The 24,429-nt window shown below is 33.6% G+C and overlaps 1 protein-coding gene across 1 annotated transcript; it reads left to right on the plus strand.

Moving 5' to 3' along the window:
• The first annotated feature begins 776 nt into the window (after positions 1 to 776).
• Positions 777 to 22,781, plus strand: LOC105344183 (tolloid-like protein 1). Its single transcript, XM_034457886.2, has 18 exons — positions 777 to 1,158; positions 4,413 to 4,683; positions 4,871 to 5,133; positions 7,101 to 7,221; positions 8,379 to 8,557; positions 11,220 to 11,453; positions 13,430 to 13,639; positions 14,428 to 14,541; positions 15,759 to 15,904; positions 16,521 to 16,716; positions 17,013 to 17,135; positions 17,261 to 17,421; positions 17,813 to 17,996; positions 18,225 to 18,350; positions 19,246 to 19,587; positions 19,979 to 20,156; positions 20,566 to 20,638; positions 21,469 to 22,781. Exons 1-18 carry the CDS (start codon positions 1,026 to 1,028, stop codon positions 21,619 to 21,621), a joined length of 3,207 nt encoding a protein of 1,068 aa, XP_034313777.1. The 5' UTR covers positions 777 to 1,025; the 3' UTR covers positions 21,622 to 22,781.
• Positions 22,782 to 24,429: the final 1,648 nt, after the last annotated feature.

Raw genomic sequence — 24,429 nt, forward strand, 5'->3', positions numbered from 1 at the left:
TATATATGTATGTAAATATACAAATGTATCATATTCTGTAAAATCGGCTCTATCCGTTGACCTTCTGATGATAATCAATTAACAAATAAATTCAATATTGAAATCATCGCACACATTCAGGCGTAATTAGAAAATTGATTTAAAATTCTGTGATAAATTGTTACAAACGATTTTTTCAGTGATTTCGAGCGTATATGGACTGAACCTAAATATCAAATCCCCAAATCTGGTTTGCAACCTCATCCCCAAATAGAAGAAACTACCTCATTAAGGACTGGTGTTCAATCAAATTCAATATTACAATTTTTTAGGTGTAAATAAATTGCATATCAGATGAAGGAACGAGACCATTCAGGTTTCTAAAAATAAAAATACAAATGTTCAGAATTTCTTTTGAATAAATCGATATCTTCAAGGTTACAATCCCACATTTGTGAAAGTTTATTTTTTTTTTATGTATTGACAGCAATTTGTCACTTGTCTGTTAGATCGTTTGATTCACTTACTATAAAATACATAACAATTACAGCGCCATAGGAGCCTAATATTGATGTTTCGTATCAACAACAAGATTTAATCATCCATGTATAGGCCCAAGTCCGAACTATCAATGAATTATAAACAAACTCTTCAAAATATTTCTTTGAAAACTTGATTTATTACGTTTAACTTAACTGACGTAATAAAACGGTAGGTTTTCATTCATAGAACAAGACGCTTCTTCTCATTGGTTCTATTAACTTGATAGTCATGAATATTCATGCAAATCTTAATGCGTCTAAGCGCGTGAGTCGGCGCGGGTTGTTTGGAGCATTGCACCTTTTACTATGTTTCATAGTAAAGAAAATGAGGTTTAGATATTGCCGACTTCGTCACTGTTAATCAAAGCCATTAAACCATTTTAATTTGTGTACGCAAAGATGAATTTATACGGAACGCCTCTAGTATTATTCAGTTGAGTGCAAGGCTTTCATGTTATATACTTGGTGGTGCTGTAAAGGAGCGCGTGTTTTTAGTTATTGAATATGACATTTTCACGGATACCTTCTGTGATCTCTTCTATTGTGATAGTACTTTTCGTTCAGGAAATAGATGGAATTCTACGAAGTATACCACACAGAACATCAAACGATCGTTTCTTGGATCCTTGCAAAGCAGGTTGGAAAACAGATTTCTCTTTTTTAGAATAGAGTCTTTGATATTTCTATATATTGGATAAAAAGTATATTATTATGAAGAAACCGCCCTTTCCACAAAAATAATATTTATCTGATAGAGGTGAAGCTGGTTTCTGATACAAATCTCTCGTTTCTCCCGTTGAGGGCTTTAACATGTGTGTGTTTTTCTAACTTTCCCCCACTTTAATAACCCAGCAGGACGCCCATGTTTATTTCTGATGGGTCCGTGAAATCTCGCCACCAGTGATCCCCCGTAGCGACCCGTCTCAGTACGCCCTCTTTTACACTAATTAGTCAATTTAGTTGGGAGTTTTTGAAGGTTACAGGGTTCTTTCTTGAGTCTCGCAGCTTTGTCTTTCTTTCCTCTGGCGTTGCATTGTCTCCGAGCTTTAAATTTTTATTCCCTCTATTTCCGACTTAATTAACAGGTGACCCTATTACACCACGGGGTATCGCACAATCTTTGATAGATACGGACACATTTAATGGCCATTCTGTTAATTAAAGCACCTCAGAAGTTAGAATCATTCTTTGGAATAATACTTATCTCTCTCTCATTTAATTTGCAGCGGTGTTCAGAACCCCGTAATTCCAATGATATATCGTTGACTTTATCTCACATAGTACTTAGTAGAATGACATACAACAAAACGATGAAGAAGTGTTTCTTTCCGTGCAGTCAGATAATTGATACAATTTTATCCTCCGTCATTCTTCAAAGTCAGACGACAGCGACGAAGCAGAATTTGATCATTAAAGGCTTTAGGTGGCAAATGTGTGTGCAAGTTTATTACAGTTTTCAATTTGAAAAGGGGGTCGTTCAACAAATTTTACAATGAAACTTTTTACCCGCGATAGGATTCAATTAACTTGCATTGACACTGTAGAGACCAGAACCACCCCCTGTGGTCGAATGGCAAAAGGAATTAAGAAGTCAAGTTCAAATGAAGTAAAAGATGAATGTATTGTGTGAAATAGTGAGGAATCGTTACGTGGGGCCCATTGTTAGGGCTTATCATCTCACACGTTTTGTAACCTATTTGATTATCACTATTGGGCCCTGTGGGTAATTCACGCCCCTCCAGAGTTTTACAAATCACTTTTTTTTTTATGAAAATGCGCTAATATCTGTCTGCATGGGGGATCCTCTAGCTTTCTCCCGTGTCTTTGATAACAATTTACTTTACTTACTTAGCAAACATGCATTTCGTACATTCGCATGCATTAAATGATGTCAGATATAGACATTCTTATTACGCTTTCACGAGAGTCAAATGAAATACCGCTTAACAAAAATTCTGAAATTGGATTTTTTTGGTTAGAAACATATCGCAAGTTTATGTCGATAAATATCAGTCAATAAGTTAGAGTTTTGATGGTTATCCTTTACAATATTCTTAAAAATTAATGTAATTAAATTAAATTTAGTTTTCATGTGAATATGACACATCTTAACAGATAAACCTCAAAACTATATTGCAATATTAAAATTGCAATATAGTTTTGAGGTTTATCTGTTAAGATGTGTCATATTCATTTTGGTCTCGCTAATTACATTTCTCATCTATCGGTAGAGCGAATCAATAATATTACTAATTTTCGGCCATCACTTTGTTGTTTTTCGAAAGAAAATTGATAGTGTGTCATGTTATCAACAAATTCAACACCTCGCTTGGCTTTGGAGGAATCTCATTACTGGACATTTCCCGCGTTTACCAGACGTGAAATTAAGCGCAGACGACAGTGTCCTCTGGAGAGTGCGTTCGATGACACTTTCCAAACATCCACAAGTCAAAGTGTTGCATCCAAATAATACAAACTCAGTTAGATTTGTTTTTCATTACAGACGAACTGATTACGTTTCGTATTAATATAATTCAGTCTCAGACTTATATGTATTTGTCAGTTCGTGGTCAAATACACTTCATATACTTCAATGCTGTTAAGGTAAATACTCTGTGAAAAGCGGCAGATGTTAAGATTACTGGAATTAAATCTGACACTTGTAGAAGGTTTGGAGACAAAAAAAAACCAAAACAAATTATCAAGAACAATTTAAACGTTCAGAACTTTCCGGAATACTTTGCTTTTGCAACACTTTTGCAATACTTTTGCAACACTTTGCTGTTTTAAAACGAGGCCGGGTCTAATTTGTTCTGCCCTAGATTTTTGGATTAAATTTTTTACATGAATTTCTACTGATATAATTATTATTTTAAGATTAAAAAATGAGACATTTACCACATTGTTTGTTTAGGGGGTCATCTCAAATTTTGTTAATCTTTAACATAGGCCCCTATGGGATTTTGCATGAAATGTATCAATTTTTTACATTTTTTTTTAAACTTCTGCCCTAGGGATTTCTTTTTCTGTTCTACATATTAAAGTTATTGCTAAAAGGCATCAAATGGTCAAATAAAAAAACCCTTTTACCTCCTGGTTTGTTCCAGGGGTCTTATCAAAGTTGATTTTTGTATGCCCAATTTCCCAGATTCGTCAGATAATGGCTATTTTTTATTTGACAAAGGCGGAAAAGGTGATCTATATAGTATTATTAAAACATTGAGACATATTTAAGTAATAAAAAGATATATAACATCACATATTAAGGGTCATTAATATAAAATACATGGTTACTCTCTTGAAATATATGAATTAAGCTATATTTACTCGGGTTAAGAAAACGTGACAGAGGGCTAGGCTTGCTGAATCCTCTTCACGTTTTCGACCCGAGCCGAAATATACTTATACTTCGAGACATTTATGTTTATTCCACAATATAACATTAATTTTACGCATCAAACGAGCTATTTTCAACAAACTTTGCTGAATATCTGCAGTTGAAACTATCACGCCATGGCGTCAACCAAGCAAAAATATGACGTCACAATCCAAATGAAACGCTGCGCGAAAGCGTGCGTACTCGTTCTGTACTCGGCCTCGTTAAAAGGAAATGATAATTGTGTCGTTTTGTATCTTTTCGCTTGTTTAATACATTCTTTAATTAGTAAGATTTTGAAAATAAATAAATGATTAACCAAACGGATACTTCGTCTATCTAGCTCTATGATTAGGAACCCCTTTTACCTTGGATCTCTTAAAGAGTGAAGATCGAAATAATTGCACTGCACTATAAACATAGTTTGGCACTTCGCGTTTCTTTTGCTGCAGGTTGCACTTAACCTTATGCATGTTCCATCTCGAAGATAATTCTTTTAATTCCCTTTGTTGCAGTTGCATTTTCCGGCGATATATCATTAGCTGATGAAGACTTGCTTTACGCCAGAATTTCACAAAATGGCAGCAGGGATATATTCGACGAACTTCAAGTTGAAGACCCTGGTGCTGCTTCACAATATAGTGACAAAGAATATTACTCTAGAATAGAAAAATATCTTACTCGAAAAACTACAGATTTGTTAGATAAAACAGAATTAGTCAAAGGTAAAGAGGAAAAATCAAAGATAGCACTCAAGAAACACAAGAAGCATAGATGTCCAAAAGGGTGAGAATTTTCATCATTATTGTCATCATTATTAATCTCTTTTCTTTTTTGGTCATAGTAAAGTAATTATCTGATTCTGATTATGCAATTTCTATATGTATAACTTTTTTATGAAGTAAAAAATCAAACTCTAGAGTTGTGACGCACAATGATAAAGGGTAGAGTATTATGTATGTCTTGCTTCTAGTGATAAAAAATGCAGAGAATTAAGAAGAAAACAAAGAAGGGAGGAAAAACTGAAGAGGAAAGAAGAGAGGAGGCGAAGAAAACTTCTAAAAAAACAAGAAAGATCACTCAGGAAAAAACAAAGGCTTTCAAAGTCAAAATCAAAACGAGGTTCAAAACTTGAAAAAGTTGCTAACACAAGGACAAAAAGAGCAGCTACTGCAAGACCAGAAAGACTGTGGGATTATGGGGTTATTCCTTACGAAATTGAGGCTAATTTTAGTGGTAAGCATACAGTAGAACAATCAAGTTATATTCACTATTTCTCATTAAATTGAGTGAATATAACGCTGTGTGTCCAGTAATTTTTGCGATGGTCTAAATTGCACATTTTTTCACGGTGACTTTCATTTCGCAAAATATCAAATACGTAATAATCATACCCGTTACAGTTTGCTATAAGAAACTTTTTAAATCACCAAAAATGGCAGACGCAAATAAAAAAAAATATACATTTCCCCTATTTTCGCAAATTTTGTGGCACTTAAAAAACCCCCGATATACAGTACATAGGCGTCGGAAGCAAATTGAAAGTGGGGGGGCTAGACTAATCCTCAGAAATATTGAGAAAGAAGTAATTCCCAAAATCATGGAAATCCTAATCCGTGGGGGGGGGGGGGGGGGGGGGGGTATACCTATACTTCCAAAAAAAAAAAATTACTTACCAAATTTTTTTTTCTCAAAATCATGAAATTCTTAATCCGTGGGGGGGGGGGGGGGGGGGGGGGGGCTAGTATGCTTCTGAATCTAACCTCTCAATCTTTCAAGGTACATTTTCGAACAATAGTCTTTCCTGCGAGAAAAAGTGTGGGGGGGGGGGCTGAACCCTCTATCATGCTATGTTTCTAATGGTTAGGTATAACTTTGCAAAAAAAAGTGGGGGGGCTAAGCCCTCCCTAGCCCCCCCGGTTCCGACGCCTATGCAGTATTCTAATCGTGTTCATGGTATTTTATACTTTGGGGCGTTAAAACTCCTAAAATATTATAAACAAGGCAAAGTTTTGTGCAAGTGCTTCATATTAGCACAAACCTGCTTAATATATAAAAACCGTTTTGATCGACATACATTTATTGTATTTCAATGAAACCATATGGTGTAGACAGCAGTGTGTGTTCTCTGCAAGATGAGCATTACATCTTATATCTATATTTTCAATCTCTGTTATGAATCTTTTAACATTTGAAGATCTTGCATTTTGCTATCGTTATTTAAAATCTTTGAAATTTCTTTCTTTTTTTTTGCATCCAAGATCTAATAAAAAAATTACCTTGCAACTTCTTTTTTTCAAAATCATAGGAGATTCAGAGAGGTAGATAAGGCCAATTAGTCTGTCCAAGTACGTGCTGAAAAGTGTACTTTGACTTCCAAGCCCTAAATCATCCTCCTGAATTTTCTCTTGTCAGTAGCCGATTAAATTATACCTCCTTGTGTTTTATCCTTGTTAACAAGATGCCAGTGTTGATTTCAGCTGATAAACCTTTCAGCGATAGTTGAACATACGTTGATAGTCGAACATACATGAGGCCTGATGGCCCAGACAAAATGCTTTTTCCATGATTTCAAAATAATCAGCTGAAACTTTTTTGAGCTTAGGTGTGAGACGTACACCTTTGTGAATGAATGTACATCATATTCTAAATAGAACCACTGTTCTAACAAGTTAAAATTGTACAATAGCAATATTTAACCATTAAGATTGCTTTTGATAAGTACTTAAAAAGGAAAAATATTTCAAAGCCCTGGTAGGTTTCTGCAAAATCATTCTTTGGAGATCAGCAGCTAAGGTGTTATCCTATTTTGCTATAAGCACTAAGCTGTAATTTACCATATCAATATTGTGAGAGGAAAAGAAATATATCTGTTATTTGCTATATAGTTACTGTTACTTTTAGGGTTTGTTTTGAAAAAAAATTATATCACAGTAAACAGATGTCCAATATCTTTCTAATTAACATGGTAGTAATGAGGGATTTTTTTCTCTATTGATTCCATTCATTGTACTAAGCAAGGAAATTTAATTATTAAAGTCTATGTACAAGATTCTTTGCATGATTTTGTTTCACGACAGCTAAAATTTATACAGAGAGCAAATGTAAATCATAAAAATGTGATTTTAATTTTCTTGTAGATTGATGAATTTCTTCGATCTTCAATAGTACACACTAACGGTATTATTCTAATTTCTGTGTAGGTCAACACAAAGCATTATTCAAGCTGGCCATGAGACACTGGGAGAACTACACCTGCATATCCTTTGTAGAGAGACAACCTGAACACAAAAACTACATCAAATTTACAGAAAGACCTTGTGGGTAAGACATATCAATCAATATCAAATATTCCTGTCTAGAAAAAGTTCTTTTTGGGACTCCAAATGTTGCATGTGTACATATATGCAAGGTATTGAATCATGTACACATGTATATTGATCATTGAAATTGACATTAGATATTTCAGTCTTTTCAAATAATTCTTAAAGAAGGTGGCCAATTATAAGAGAAGGAAGGGAGAAATGACTCATGAACTAAAAAGATGGGGGTGCTTTGCTGTAGAGATTTGCAGAATTCGAACAGACACATGTGAATGAGCTTAAATTTTCTTTTCTCCTGGGGAAAAAAATTGACATGTTTTTAATTATGTAACCAGACTAGAAAATTTACCCATCCTCAATTCATGATTCAGAACCAGAGAAGTTTCTTATGTAGGGTATATGATGTTCTTACTGACCCAAAAAAAATTTGTAAACCTACATAGGAACCTAGGAATATATTATAGAAGTCTTTTGATTCTTCAAATCTGCTTGGTATTTAATTAAAGGAAATTGACTTTCATGATTCTTAATGATCTGAAGAAATTTGAAATCATTTCAACCCGCTCAATGTTAAATTACATGAAAGGCAGTTGCCATATGGCAAGGAGGGCATTATGAAGGCATCATGGCCTGGAAATTTAACCTTCATGCCATATGGCTTCCTTCAAAACTGTTCTGAGTTTATAAGAAAAAATTAAATTTTACTGCTCTGTTGCTCTTGTAAATAATTATTAAACAAAAATTCAGATTAGTTCACTTGTCAATCACTCTCGCTACATATTTCAGGCTTTGCTATAAGCCTGATAGGTTCCATTCAGATTCACCAAAAATTAGGGTGGACAAGTTGATCATCAGACTGCCAGAGCTTGTAAATCTCGCAGAGAGGAACATTGTATCAAATAAAAATTGGCTCGATTATGTACCGTGGCGCAAAACTGTATTGATGGCTTATTTTGCGATGAATGTAATTGAAATTGGTTGTTTGTAGGCAGTATGAATGTACATGATGTAATTGAGAAAGGATGATGTAAATGGCTTTGTTTTTATATTTATGTCAAGCGTAGATGTTAAGGTTTGTTTATATAATCTTTCACAGCACCTCGCTAAATGAATCATTTGTAAACATGATAATCGTAACACATAAAATCTGTCTTGTAGGTGTTGCTCATTCGTGGGCAAGCGGGGAAACGGTGCCCAGGCCATATCTATTGGGAAAAACTGTGACAAGTTTGGGATTGTTGTTCATGAGTTGGGCCATGTGGTGGGATTCTGGCATGAGCATACTCGCCCAGATAGAGATCAGCATGTACAAATTATCTACAAAAATATCATGCCGGGTAAGATCATACAATATTGAGTCACAAGTTCATCAACCACAAAACAATAACCTTTTTTTTAAAGCAAAAAACCTGTGATGCTGACGTTGCTATCTTAAAGACGAGATACGTAAAGTTTGTTCTCATTGCAAATAACGTAAACTCGGCTATAACCTAATGATTCACTGCCACACCAAAAAGTTCATTCGCCAAAAAAATGTTCTTTTTTGTAAAAAAAAGCATCTCAAAGCATTCATGGACTTTAGAGGCCGAACAAATCATTTCAGTACTCTTTTTTTACATAAAACCTGTACATACTTCAAGTGAACAAAATATTTTTGAAGTTTATCCTTTGCCTCCATCTTGAAGAATTGAAAACTGTAGTTGGTACAAAGTGTCTTGCTTCTTGCAGTTGAAGTTGGCATGTTCCTATCTGTAGTGAGCAGTAAATCTGACCCAATGATGTAACCACCTGTTTCTGATGTATCGGTTTCACTTCTGATAACAAGTGTAGATTGATGGTAAACAATAACTCTGCTAGGGTAGTTGGGAGATAAACTGATGCTGAATAGCTTCTCCCGTGATGTCTTCATTGTGTGCAGTCTATGAGTCGAAGGTGGACTTGAAATAAGTAGAGAACAGTGGTGTTATTTGATGTCCAGAATCTGGCGATGGATATGCCTGTTAAACTTGAAACTATAAAAATGTCTTTGTAATATTGCTTACGCATGGTACAATTGTATTATACTAATATCCTTACTTATTTCAGTACATAAATACATCGAAGTTATACCTTTCAATTAGACAAATTAAAACTACAACTGGATTTGGAGGTTGCATGGATGATGATCAATGAATGCTTTATGATATACTGCTCCGAGCAAACATTTTCACTGTATTCAGGATTAACTGTAGAACAGTATATTTTCCCCAAAACAGTAAAACCTGTCTCATCTTACACCTGAGTAATCTGACACTCTGTCTAATCCTTCACATATCTATGACACGTACCATATAGTTTTGTTCTGTATTTAGAACTAAAGTGACATCATTTTTTAATAGATGATAGAATTATTAAGGCAGATTTTAGTCTACGTTGCATATGGTAGCTATGACACATGAAGGATTAATAGAAAGTATTTCTCAAATGACAGCAAAGAACATTATAAGTAATTCACAAGTAAGCAAATACCCCTGAACACAGGTGTATTTTCTGATCCATCTGGAAATGATATTGTTCTTTTTGAAGCCTAGGCAGGAGTATCTGAGAAATGTGAGTACCACAGAGGCTTCACCCAAGTAACTTGACTGCAGCGGTAAACATTAATGTTACTCACTCGGGGAGGGTTGTGGGGTGCAGTCATTAATGTCTGGAGTTGGAGGTTGCAATGTTTGTGAGATGTATAGTACACAAAACACCGGCCCCCACTCGATCGTCATGTGGATTCTCCTACGAGGGAGAGTGCCCTCCATAATGTAAACCTCTCAGTGGTAGTTTTGCCAAAGGAACATTATGACGTTAATTAAACTGAAAAATACATAAACCTACACACTGTTTACACATTAGGAAGGTTCACTTTTTTGTACCATCTGTGAGGATGTACTTTGAGTTTGTAAAAAAAAGATGAATATCATGTACTCAGGTTAGTGCATGAAAGTTGCAAGCTAGATGCTAGCTCTGATGGAAATTAATTTCTTGTCCTGAAACAGAGCAATCCTTTTTTTTTTTTTTTTTTTTTTAATTTTCCCTTGAATTTGTAAGGACCGATCATAATTTCTAGAGTTAAACTGATCTGCCATTTTACACCACCACTTTCCTGGAATGCCATCAAGATAAGATTTCAGTATCAAATAATGGGTAAATTGTCTTCAGCAGTGGAACAGATCGAGATTTATTTCTAGTGCATAATGCCAAGCATTGAATAAGTTTATTTTTGTCTTAGAATCCTAGATGGATTTGAGTATAGATTATAGTCATTTTTAACATTGTTGCCCTGAAAATGGACTTACTAAATCAAGGCATTTTTATATAAATAGTATCTGTGTTTTTATGTTTGCTTGTTTTGTCATCAAGGTATCTGAATTAAGAGGTAGTAAAAGAAAAAATTGATACCTCTTTCTTGTAATTATAGAACTTAATGTTCCAAGGTTCTTGTTAATATGTGATATGCTCAACTTCAAAGAAACTGGAAGTATCTTCAATTGACAAACCAAGTTTCTTTCTGTTTTTATGGTCATTTCTTTGATTTCTTTTAGTTCTCAAATTGAAATGTCACTTGTAATGGCAATTGCTCCATTCATTTATTGGAAGTTTTTGTCTCTCCTAATTTTATGCTTTTATCACACAACACATCGATTTTGAAAATTCTTCAAACTGTTTTATTGATATATACCTACCTGTACATTTATTTATTTATTCATTATCTATTTTAATCTATGGTTCTTCCCAAAGGGTTATAAATTTATTAACATTTAATAATCTAAGAAATTTCAAAGTCATAAACTGTTCATTGACAAAATAACCATATATCCTTCCAAAGAAAGGGAGCCAAGGGGCCAAACAATGAAAAAAAGTTCACATTAGCATAAACATGTATTTATAAACATTTCTACTCAGTAGAAAGGCATTTTGACAACGTTCCAATTGCTCATATTGTCATTGTTTCTTTAAACTTATTTCCAGGCCAGGAGTACAACTTCAACAAGTTGACAGAGAGTGAGGTGAATTCTCTGGGCATGGGCTACGATTATGGCAGCATTATGCACTACGCTAGGAACACATTTGCCCGAGCAACCTACGTAGACACCATTTTACCTCGTAAGAAACCTGAAATGATCATCCGTCCAGAGATTGGTCAGCGAGTCAAGCTCAGCCCGGGGGACATCGCCCAGGCCAACAAACTCTACAAATGTCCAGGTATATTGAGTTTTTATAAAAGAAAATTTAAGTATGCAGCATAAAGCATTTACAATTATACATTAAAACATGGTTATGGCAAAAATGCTTAGTACATGTACAATAAATTCAAGCTTAGAACAAATTCAGTTTCTTCCTCCTTAACCTTAAAACATTAAAAACTCAATTTTTGAGTTGTATATATTGAACATTATATCATATTTGGTCAAGTGAATGATCAAGGTCAGAGGTCAATGTCATTGAAAGGTCATTGAGGTCAAAATTTCCTCCTTTGGACTCTTTCAATTCATTTATTTGCCTTAATTTATTCTGATTATCACTTATATGTACATATACTAGTATATAATTAGTAATTATGGGGATATATTTAACTTTTAATCAGGCAAAGACAAAACTAAATGGGAAGTTCCATCAATGAAAGATTGAGGAATATATGAAGAGAATATCCCAACTGCATGTGTAAATGCAATTTTTCATTATTCTCATAAATATAAGTGGATGGTCTACCGCATTCCTGAATAGAAATAGACTCAATTATGTATGAATTTTGTATATACATGTACCTGCAAATTGTGTAAGATTAATGTCATGTAGAAATAACGATTGGCTTTAAAACACAACATCAGCAAGTCTGTTCCTTGCATGTGGTTAAGTTCAAGGTTCTACTAGGAAAATGTATTTCTGGTTTCAAATGTGCATATTTTTTGGCTATTTGATTTGGGTATGATAACCAATTTAGCAACTGCCTTCATAAAATTAACTCATGCTTCACAATGAGTTGGATATCTATCAAAATATCTGGAAAAATACTTTTAAAACATTCACCCTGTACAATATCTGAGACAAAGTTGTGGTATGCCTTTGTAACTGACCCCTTCTACATCTGTTAGAGGCAAGATTAACTCAGTGTGGATTCAAGAGCTAGTGGATTTTTCATGTGAAAAAACATTTTGAAAGAGAGAAACAGACTTGTTTAGAGATTTTGAAAATTTGTCAATGTGTCATAGCCTTCTTTTATTTTCCTGTCATCAAAAATGTTAAAAATGAAAAAAACAGAGATCTTAAACATCAACAGTGAACTATGTTATCTTGGCTTACAATCTAAAGACTGTCACCCATAATGGCCTCTGCCAGGCGTAGACCAAGCAAGAGATGAATAAAGAAATCACAGGTTCCTCATTTTCTGTTGGAACAGCAGTGAACCAGTGACCTAGTATTGGGAGTAATTTTCCTCCACACCTAATTTGGTACCTATGTGTGATCAGTACACCTAATTAAACTCTGCTTAATAGTTAGCTAATGGGACTTCCCAGATAAATATTGTAGATAAGTATCGGGTGTCCTGGTACAGTGTATATATACATACATTTATTAGTGTATGAATATAATTGCTGTCCTGAAACATGTATAATTGTGGGTATGAATTTTAACTTGGCCAGGACTCTTAATCGTATAGCAATTACTTGATAATGTAGATGCACTCATATCTATCGACTAAACTGAATATCATTTACATGCATTCACCTCTCAGTTTAATTATTGAAGAACTGTGAATTCTCTTCTATCATTAGTCCATACAAACTCATATAACATGCCGTTACAAGCCAAGATCTGCAGTGGCTCTACTTGTAGATTTACTAAATTATCTTGTTTGATGGTTCATTGTGACATATTCAAGTCCATAGATGCAGCCTGAGAGGACACATGTATACTGCAGCATTATTGCGCAAATGGTACCATGTATATATCAACAAACCTTCATAAAAAATAAAAGCTGTGCTTCGATCCTAATCAGAAAAGGATCTTTTTTTCATTTACATATGTATAATGAAGAAAACTTGATCCATTTATAAAATCATGGTGGGACTAATTGAAATTTATTACCTGAATCCTTAATTTTCCTTTCTTAATTGTCCAAAAATATTACAACAAACATTATATTCCAGTGTGACATTTTTCATTTTTATCATTTTTAGCGTGTGGGCGCACACTTCAGGAATCCATTGATAAATTCTCCTACACCCCCACCCTGGGGCAGTCTGCAACCTGTCAGTGGAGAATCTCTGCCACCCACGGGGAGAAGATTGTCCTGAACCTCACGGAACTTGACATCCCTGAGTCCTATCAGTGTGAGAAGCACTATCTAGAAGTCAGGGACGGACATTTTGTCATGTCACCTCTCTTAGGTAAGGTCAACAAAGGTCAAGGTTAAATGGTAGGTACAGTTGTACTTGAGATCCCATATTGTTTTTCTATTGGTAAGCTAGTGGAACATCAAGTGCTGTATTTGTCGCAGAAAATACCAATCAAGTTAACCTTACAAAAATGTTTCCTTTATCAAAAGCTTTGTCTGATGCATGTAGATGGAGGAAAAAATTCTCTTGAAATAAATTAAGACTAGACAAAAAACAGATCAATCAAGCAACCCAAGATAGAGAGATATGTGTAAAGGAATGCTTCTGATCTATTGGAAAATAAAAATAACAGCTGAGATTGATCAGTGGCAAACTTAAATGCATATATGATGTTTGATATCTGAGACATTCAACCCAATCGGATCCAAATTTCGTCAGATATCAGCAGAGCAAAAAATATATTTGGGAGCTTTGACATTTATATATAGTATCCATGGTTTTGACATTTGACACATTAAGGCATATGGTTAATGTTTTGTACATAGCAATTATGAAGAATATTTGATATTTTTTAATCCATTCATTATACCTAGATTTTGGATATCTCTTGAAAATATCTTGTAATTTTTACAAATGTGGTAAATAAAATTTTTAATATATCTCTTGCTCAAAATAAGTGGTAGGTACATACAACTGCGATTGTAATAATATTTGATATTGCAGCATGATAAGAATGCATCAACAGCTATAGATCGAGATTTTGTGGTATTTTTCTTAAATGGTTGATAGAATTCTTTATTAATGGCATTGTGTTTATTTGTGATATCTGATATCTATAGGGCGATTCTGTGGAGACAATGCTCCTGCTACCTTGATATCTTCAGACAGCAGGATGTGGCTTGAATATCACAACTCAGATGGACAAGGGACAGGGTTTTTGGCTCAGTATGAAGGTAGGATTTTAAGTTTCTGCAAGCATCCTAGGATGAATTGATGCAACCAACCCTAGCTACTAGCTAGAACCAACATTGTTTAAATGAGGAATCACCTGTAATACAATGAGGAATTATTTCCCACAATTTTCTCTCCAAGATATTTCAAGAATGTTGGAAAGAAACATCTATTTAGAAACTTTGGCTCTGCGTTTTAGCTGTAGACGACAGGTAGTCAACCTAAATAGATATCCCCCAACCAGGAAAGCCCTGTCAGACTCATCTGTCGGCAAATCACCTGAAAGTTTCATCACAACAAGGTACTATGGTGGTGATGCCAAATTCCAGGTGCTCCTTGCTGGTTTATTTTGCCATCTGCGGCCACATTGCTTAAGTAATATCCTGTAAAAGTGATGATGTCTTGTTATCAGGCTTTTGATTGGGATGAACCCCAGAGGTATAGGCTTAAGTGCAAATTACCCTTCTTCTTGATCCTTTTTCCTACAGGCCAATAGCAATGATGTAACAAATTACTAATACAAAGGGAAATGTACTGGTGTACAGGTGTTTTATAGGAGTTTCAGACTTTCCTCATTACAAGCACCTGTTGTTTAAACAATCTGAAATGTTAACCATATACATGTATTAGATTTCAAAGGAGATAATATTTTAAGATTTCATCTTACAAGGTGTAAAAAGAAATTATGAAAGAGTAATTATGGATTGTGCACTCCGTGAAATTGTTCAGAGCAATAGTTTAAAAGTTGCATGGTAAACAAGATAGAGAATTTCAAATGTATTTTGGTTTGTTTACAGAAGTTCATTTTCGTGTAGGTTAACCATGCACCTAAATAGCTCATTCACTCACTGCGAGTTGATAATGAAATTGGTTCACCCAGCACCATGAGTTTAGGATTTCAGTTTTCTTTTGATTTGTGAAACAGAAAATTTCTCTGCATACCAAAATCTTTTGCTTTTCCTGTCTATTTTTAGCATATTTCAGCAAATTACCGGTAATTCCTACAAATCAACAAAATTAAACACAAAAATATGTTTTGATTGGAGAAACCCTTGCCATTTGGAACAAACTTTTGTTTCTAAGCAACAGTTTTTTTTACTATAAAAAAACAATTAAATGAACCCTTTATTGTTTAAAGAAAGTATACCATTAGTTATATGGTAACCATGATATGTAATTATATAAAATATGAAGAAATTTGTAATACATGTATTTGCAGCCATTTGTGGAGGGGAGATTCAAAAAGAAAATGGACAGCTGACCAGTCCTAATTACCCCGATGATTACAAGTCCAACAAGGAGTGTGTGTGGAAAATCACAGTGGACACTGATTACTCTGTGGCGCTCAAGTTCCATTCTTTTGAGGTGCATTAACAATGAAGTACAACAGAGTTACTCCCCTTGGTAGCAGCATGATCATCTTTGATTTATTCAGAGTTTAAACTTATTATATGCATGTAGATAAAGAATCATTAGAACTTAAGAGAATTTAGGATGATGAAACTGAATTTGATTTAACGATGAGCAATTTCCAAACACATACATGTACTTGCAAGGAAGATAATTTATTTTGCATTTTTTTTTTTAAAACTTGAAAGCTCTTTCAAAGCAATTGAAAGAACACAATTAGCTACACAAATGTATTTCTTTTTCAATCATATTTAAAGTGAATGAAAATGTGCCAACTTTACAAATTTTTTAAAGGATATCAACAGCATTCAGTAATTATAATTTCAAATTATATATTGATATGGTTTGCAAACCAATGTGTTTCTTTTACCTTAATGAAATTGAAAGATTTAAAAAAAGTAAAAATTCAGAAAGTTAGTCTTTTTGAAGTTGGTAATGGTAACATATTACTTTTAAATTATATTTTTTTATTTTTTATTTTTTTGGGGGGGGGGGGGGGGTAGAGGAAATGAGATTCAAATGAGAAACATACCAGGTATATGTCACATAAACAATGATGAATTTTCTACAGATTGAGAGCCATGATGACTGTGTGTACGATTACCTTGAAATCCGTGATGGTCCTGATCCAACCTCAAAAGAGCTTGGTCGCTTCTGTGGATATAAAATCCCAGAGGATGTCAAGTCCTCAGGAAACACGCTCTATGTCAAGTTTGTCTCAGACGGCTCTGTCCAGAAACTAGGATTTGCAGCATCTTTTGTAAAAGGTATGAAATAAATTTTGTTTAGGAATTTTGTAAGCAGTTTCTCTCTGGTAATCCTTGCTCAACTTCAAGCAATGCATCCCTTAGTTTTAGCTGATCATCCATTTACCTAAATTGATAAATTAAAACATTGATAGATTCCTGTTTAAGACAAGAAATGAAAGTCTTAGCAATTGAAAGAGATGTAATGGTAACTGAAAGTTTGATTGTACGTAATCATGAAGTCAAAAGAGTGAATGCATAGCAGCATGGAATCTGTGGTCCTGTGTTTTACAATTGCTGTGATGTGATTCTTGCAGAGTATGATGAATGTGCTACCGACCACCATGGCTGTGACCACATTTGTGTCAACACCCTGGGCAGCTTCAAATGTGAATGCAAAATTGGTTATGAACTTCATTCTGATGGCAAAAAGTGTGAAGGTAATTATGTTTCTGAAACCCCCGCCATGTGATCATCATTACATTAATTTCTACACTGTACCAACCGTTCCGTTTCAGGGGGCCCTATATTCAACAAGTTTTTCACGTATAGACCTGTATTGTAGATGCCTGTGGAGGGTACATTGATCAAGCCATTGGGACCTTACAGAGCCCCTCCTTCCCTGACCTGTATCCCCCCAACAAGAACTGTGTCTGGCAGATAGTGGCCCCTGACCAGTATCGCATCACCCTCAACTTCTCCCACTTTGACATGGAGGGCAACAATGTATGTACAGTTCTACATGTATTTTAAAAAAGTGGATTCAGCACCTCCACAATTTCATATATTTATGTAAGAATGTACCTATGTGTATTTTGATGATATTTACTGATACCGGTAATTTTGTTGGCAACACCAATGGTTATATTTTTCCAAAGCTTATATCAATTGTCAAATTTTTTATTCTAGATAGGTAAATTTATTGCTATGAATTCAAAAATGTTAATGAAGACTTGCCTCCTTTTTTTGACTTTGTTAGTTAAAAGGAAAATGCTATGGATAGATTCAGAGATCAATATAACCGAAACAAAATTATTTGTACATGTAACAATACATAAATTTGGTACAAGAAATATATGTTTAAACATTCAGATTACTGGTAGATTTTGATTTATAGCAAGACTGTGAGTATGACTCGATCCGAGTGAGCAGTGGGGTGGGACGAGATTCAGTCGTCCACGGAATTTACTGTGGATCAACTCTTCCATCCTCCATCACATCTGAGAGCAATACTCTGAGGATTGAGTTCAATTCAGATAACTCAGTCCAAAAAACTGGATTCCATGCTCTTTTCTTCACTGGTAAAAATCATTTATAATGTATTTTTTGCAATTTTTCAGAGAATATGACTTGGACATGCAAATGCAATTTTTTTTTTTTATTTTCAAAGTTTACTGTTTCATAAATGTAGTTCATTAGTGGACGAGGAGGTATTTACTTGCTTAGTTAGCAGAAAATATACACCAGATAAAATCATGCTAATTTGTTTTAATTATCATAATTGAAAATTTTGCAAATTGTTTTTCCAGATAAAGATGAGTGTGCAGTAAACAATGGAGGTTGCCAACATGTGTGTAAAAACACAGTGGGGAGTTATGAATGTGCCTGTCATAATGGATTCACTCTACACGAGAACAAACACGACTGCAAAGAAGGTAAAATACAGGGATTCATAGAGCACAATGTGAAGGGAAGTAACTCAGAAACACTATGAATAAAATAGAACAGCCATAGATAGTAATTCTCGTTTTTGACTTTTTTTTTCATTTAGAAGGTGGTGGTAATTTAGTTATGACAATTACACGCATTATTGGAATATATTTTATTGTTGATAGGACATACCGGTAATTTATCTACTGGAGAATACGAAAATGTAATAATTATGCATGGGAATATCATTTTAACGATTTTCTTGTGTAAGTGTTTTGAAATTAAGATTTATCTAAGTAAAACTTCCTTGGTATCAAATGGGTAGGTAAGATTACATCTTATATGAACTGTCTCAAAAAATTTAAGTTGTATATGAATATCCTCAATATGACTGGGTTTTCATATTTTATGCATGCAGTCTAATTAATATTCGATGAAAAAGTTGAAGAAATTCATTAATTCCTTTTTTTTTTTAATGAAACAGATAATTAACTAAAAATCATCTAATGCTCATTACAAATATAAACTCAACATAATTTTGATGATTTTTTTCTTTGCATGTTTTTTGTTTACATTGAAATAGGAGAAGTGTAATGAGTAGTGAAAGGCTGATATTATAATGCAAGAACATTTTTGTCAAGGCCAGGGGAAAAATGAGAATTTGTAGATTAACACCAATGAAATAGATTTCATAAGATGATCAATAAGTATGAAATAATCAGTTCCTGTTTTTCTTATTCTAGCCATCGATCTTTCTTTCAAACACCCTGTCCAATAGATATCAATCAAGTTTTTTAGATGATTCCAAGTATTGATTATAAGTAAGCTACTGCTGGTTATGAGTATATATAAGTTAGTTATTTGATGGGTTTATTCTGGGCACAAATGTTGTATGAGTAGGTGGCTGTCAGCACAAAATCAAGGACCCTGAAGGTGAAATCAGCAGCCCAAACTGGCCCGACTTCTATCCGAGCCGTAAGGACTGTGTGTGGCATTTCACCACCACCCCAGGGCACCGCATCAGACTTACCTTCATCAACTTTGAACTGGAGCCCCACCAGGAATGCACCTATGACCACATTGAGGTCTTCGATGGCAGAAACATCAACAGCCACAGCTTGGGGCGGTACTGTGGGAGCAAACTGCCACACCCCATTACATCCAGTGGAAACCAGATGTACATGGTCTTCTACTCTGATGCCTCAGTCCAAAGGAAGGGATTTCATGCAAGCCACAAGACAGGTATGTATAAATGGCAAGTCAAGAAAAGATCACCAGGTCATATTTTTTTCATTTTATTTACAACAATAAATAAATAAAAGGCAACTTTTGAAATTAAGTTGAAAATTTCTTATGTTAATTCATATATTTATCTTTAAGCCTGTTATTTAAACAATAAGATGCTCTCTTTGGTGATTTATGCAGGATATGAAAGTAGCGGCATTGCAGAAAAAATACATATTAACCACGTTAGCGGGTTATGTAGATTTTTTTCTGCAATGATGTTAAAGTTTTGTGTGAGAGCTACATATGTATAATGTGTAAAACACATTGAATTTTCTTAAGAGATAATTGCGAACTACACTGTAGATGTAAAATATACATCCTGGATTTTAATCTTGTTATTCTGCAGTATGTGGAGGTGTGTTGGTTGCCACGGAGACCCACCAACGCCTGTTTTCCCATGCAAGACATGGAGATAATAATTACAACAATAAAATGGAGTGTGAATGGGTCATCATGGCCAGCCATGGAAATCATGTCAAATTTAATTTTGATACTTTTGAGATTGAAGACGAAAGTGATTGTGGGTCAGTTAATTATGTCACTGAATTTCAATTCCATTTTCTGTATTAGAAAAAAACAACATGAAGATATTAAAACAAATTATATATCTCTTTAAAGATTGAGTCAAATCATTTTCCTTGAGACATAAATACAATGTACATGTATAAGAATAATTTACTGGTAAACAATGAAATGAGAGTCATTATAAACCTAAATGTTTGTTTGCAGTAAGACATAATCACAGCAAATTTGTTGTAATTTAATTTGTGAAGTTTTCTTGTTCGAAAGTTGTTTTACAGCATCCTCTAATGGTCAGGATAGGGTATATTATAAATGACATATTATTTAGCTTTACATTTCATACTAAGTGATATTTGAATTGTTCATTAATTAATAATTATTATTAAGTCCCTATTTCCCTCTCTCTTCCAGCTATGACAATGTGGAGGTATTTGACGGAAAGCTGGACACTGACCCTGGACTTGGAAGGTTCTGTGGCAGCAAGGTAAGTTCTGACCTCTACATACATGTACCCTAGCTACTATACTCAAAACAGTTTACTCTAACATGTATATTGAAAGATGTAATTAAATTTATTACCTAATCAAAGGGATTTTGTTGTTTTATTACAAATTCAATATTTTCGTCTATTTTGTATGTGTATTCAGATTTGAAAGTGCTCTATTGAACTGTCTGTCAATAGACTGCGATCTATTAGACCGCCGGTCAATAGACTGTAATCTATTGGACTGTCGGTCAATAGATTGCGATCTATTGGACAAGCAATGTATTTTAGAAAAAGTGAAATTGCTATAATATTAAAAGATAACTTTATTACCGTATGTTTATTTGACTATTGTTCTTAAAGTTTATCTTCATGGTATGAAAACCTTCTGTAATTTATAATTGTGAATACAAAATACTAAAAACGGAATTAAGTAATAAAACAATTATTTAATGCCTGAACAGACAATAGACCCGATTTTTTCCCTTGGTGCAGGGAACAGCTCAGTATGATCTATTGCCCTCGGCTGTTAATTGGCCTCGGGCAATAGATCATACTGAACTGTTCCCTGCACCAAGGGAAAAATATTCGGGTCTATCGACTACTCAAGCATTAAATAATTGTATACTATTTAATTTGATAATAATCTTTCAAAAATAACAGCCAGATAATTTATGCAAATGATATCTGGTTTTGAATACCACATACCGGTACATGTATTATTTCTAAAATTGCAATGTCGTAAGCATTTTACTTAAAGTATGATACATTTGCATTATAATCATCATTTGAATTGTAAATATTTATATAAATTTTTGATATATTCACAGATACCCGCTGAGATTGTTTCGTCAGGACAAAGTCTGCTGGTGAGGTTCAAATCAGACGACACCATCAACTGGAAAGGCTTCTCTGCCACTTACGAACAAGTCTCCTTGCAGAGCCAAGGCTCTGGTGTAATAAAGCCCCTCCCTATGACCTAATTAATCAGGGAAAGAATCAGAGTGAGAGACCACCTGATATCAATGTCATAAATGTAAAGAATCAGGGTCCTGGGCTGTCTGACGTTTGAATCGTTTGTAAACAGAATTTAGTATGAAAATTAACTCTCGTGGTTCTGTTTATAATTACGATTCAGAAAGAGCAAATATTTTTTGATCTGTGAACATTGAATACAGTTACATATTATATAAACAGTTTATTGTTGAATTGTGAACCTCTTAAAGCATAGAACGAAGTCTACATTTGAAGTATATTATTTCAAATGTTTCAATCTGTTCTGATCTGTATGACTATTGTGTAGAACTGGAATTAACTGTTGTTGAAAAAATAGCTACATGTAGTTTATATAAATGTAAAATTCTGTATGTGTATATTAAATGATCAATGGATCTAGTGGTTGATACATATTTATTGTGTTGCTGTTCAATAATCACTTAAAAACAAATTCAGCTAGAGTTCAAAGTTTTTATCCTCTTTTTCATATTTTTTAGTCTGTTGTACAATAGTTTCAATTTGTATGATACTACGGATAATTTGTATAACAAATATTATTGAGTCTTTGCCTCTGTGCAAAGTTTGACTGACAAGCTGATTATAAGGGCTTGTTTGTATAACCTGGAAAAAACATTAGTTAGAGGAAAAGTAATTTTCTTTGAAAACACTCAGGTTAAGAATGTCACTTAATTTACAAATTAATGTACATGAAATACAGGTTTGCTTAAGCTCATTGTTTTAGGAGCATTTGTCTATGAATAAGTAAGATTTGTTGATACGTACATGGTTTTTTTTTGCAAATGAATCTTACCTGTTTAAAAATTTGATTTCAATTTGATATGCATCATGATGATTCTGAAAATAGTTGCAATATCATGTGTTTAGTTTTGCACAAGGTTGAGATGGCAGTTAAAAGAAGTTTGATTTGTACAATAAAGTAAATGTTTTAATGTCATAAAAATTGTTTCATAAATATTTATTTTTGAAAACACAATATATGTTTTGTTAAAATTCAGATATCCCCCAATCTATATACTTTTGTAAGTTTAAAGTCTCAAGAAATCATATGTGTTATCTAACAATTTTGTTTTGTAGACTGGTGGTGTATATTTTTGAAACAAAAATAAATTTATTTTAAAAAACATTCTGGGATGCTGTTATCTTCTTTTTTTTTGGTCCATCCAAACATTTTTGATCACATGATATCATACATACATACATGTACATGTATATGTCTCTGTCTGTTTGTAAAATATTAATATTTAAATCTTATATTCTCTTTAAACCACTGTGACACACTACTGTACTTCCACTTGAAAGCTGTAAAAAAAAAAAATCAAAATTAAAGAGATGCAGATTTTTATCTTAAAACTGCATGAGACCTACTTAAAAGCTGGCATATGATATTTTTGTAACCAAGGAAACCTTCGTTAGAAGAATCATTATTTTTCCTTATGAATGAATATAACCTCTCTCTCCAAAATACTATCTGATATGTTTATTCTAAAATAACTAATTCAATTCTTATTTGTAATAAACTATTTGATTAGGTAAGATTTGATTAGCTAAGATGATAACAGTATTTGGGTTGGAAAATGTTTTTATTGTTGGATCATGCCCGTATTGATTGGTGAATAAACATACACACATATAAGGTACATGTACATTGTATTAAGGATTGCAGAAAGGAAAAAAAAACCCACAACCAGATGAATGCAATGATGAATGGAAGAATGATTGATCTTCAAAGAAAGCAATTTAATATTTATTATATCATCTTTTTAAAAAAATCATTAACCAGTGTTCATTCAAAGGGAGTAAAGGTACGTTGTCAATTATAGTATGACGTTGCATAGAAATTTTAAATCTTCTAAATATGGATCAACCAATTTTAATTAAATCTTTTATTTTACTGTTGAAATGAACTGAGTTAAAATTGTTTACTCTTTTTATTGTAGTTAAGACTTTTGTCTGTTCATCATAAAATAAACATTTTAAATTTAGAGTTCTGTGGCAAAATGTCTTAGGGAGGAATAATATAGTGTGTTCAAGGGGAATAACTATATTTGTTATACTTTCATGTTAAATGCTGAAATCTGATTGGTTAAGACGCAGTTAATAATATTTTCTATTACCCTCCGCGTTAGATACGCACTTGGCAACGGGTAACATTAAAAAATGTTACATGCGCGAAAATTATGCGCGTACGGTTCGCTGTTGAATTCACGTTATTCCTATATAAAAGCAGTAACATTTTCTTAAAAATTAAGACATTCAGTATAACAAAATAAATAGTGCCTGTTTGGGAGGATAACAGTTGAAATTGACACCCCTCGAAAACCATTGTCAACCTCCGCTTCGCGTCGGTTGACAATGGTTTTCTCGGGGTGCCAATTTCAACTGTTACCCTCCCAAACAGGCACTATTTATATAATATATATATATATATATATATGGATTTACCCTGGTCATTTTAATGGAAACCAATATTTATGAAATCAAGTCTTCTGATTTGTTACAATTTGAAATAAGAAGGCCTGAATATGAATTCAAATCATGACCGCTTTTTTGTAGCTAAGAAACATTTACCTTAAAAGTTTACAATGTCATTAAAGCAGATTCTTGCATCCAATTTTCAAAGAAGCTAGCTGAAACTCAGAAAACAAGATCTATTACAGTTTGATTTATCAGTTTAGATTTATGCATGTTATACTTTATTTTATTCTTTCTTTTGTATCCTCTAATTGTTTGGCGATTGCAATTGAATAACTTATGAAAAAAAAATCCTCTTGTTT

This window comes from Magallana gigas, chromosome 7 (assembly GCF_963853765.1).
Source record: "Magallana gigas chromosome 7, xbMagGiga1.1, whole genome shotgun sequence".
NCBI lineage: Eukaryota > Metazoa > Mollusca > Bivalvia > Ostreida > Ostreidae > Magallana > Magallana gigas.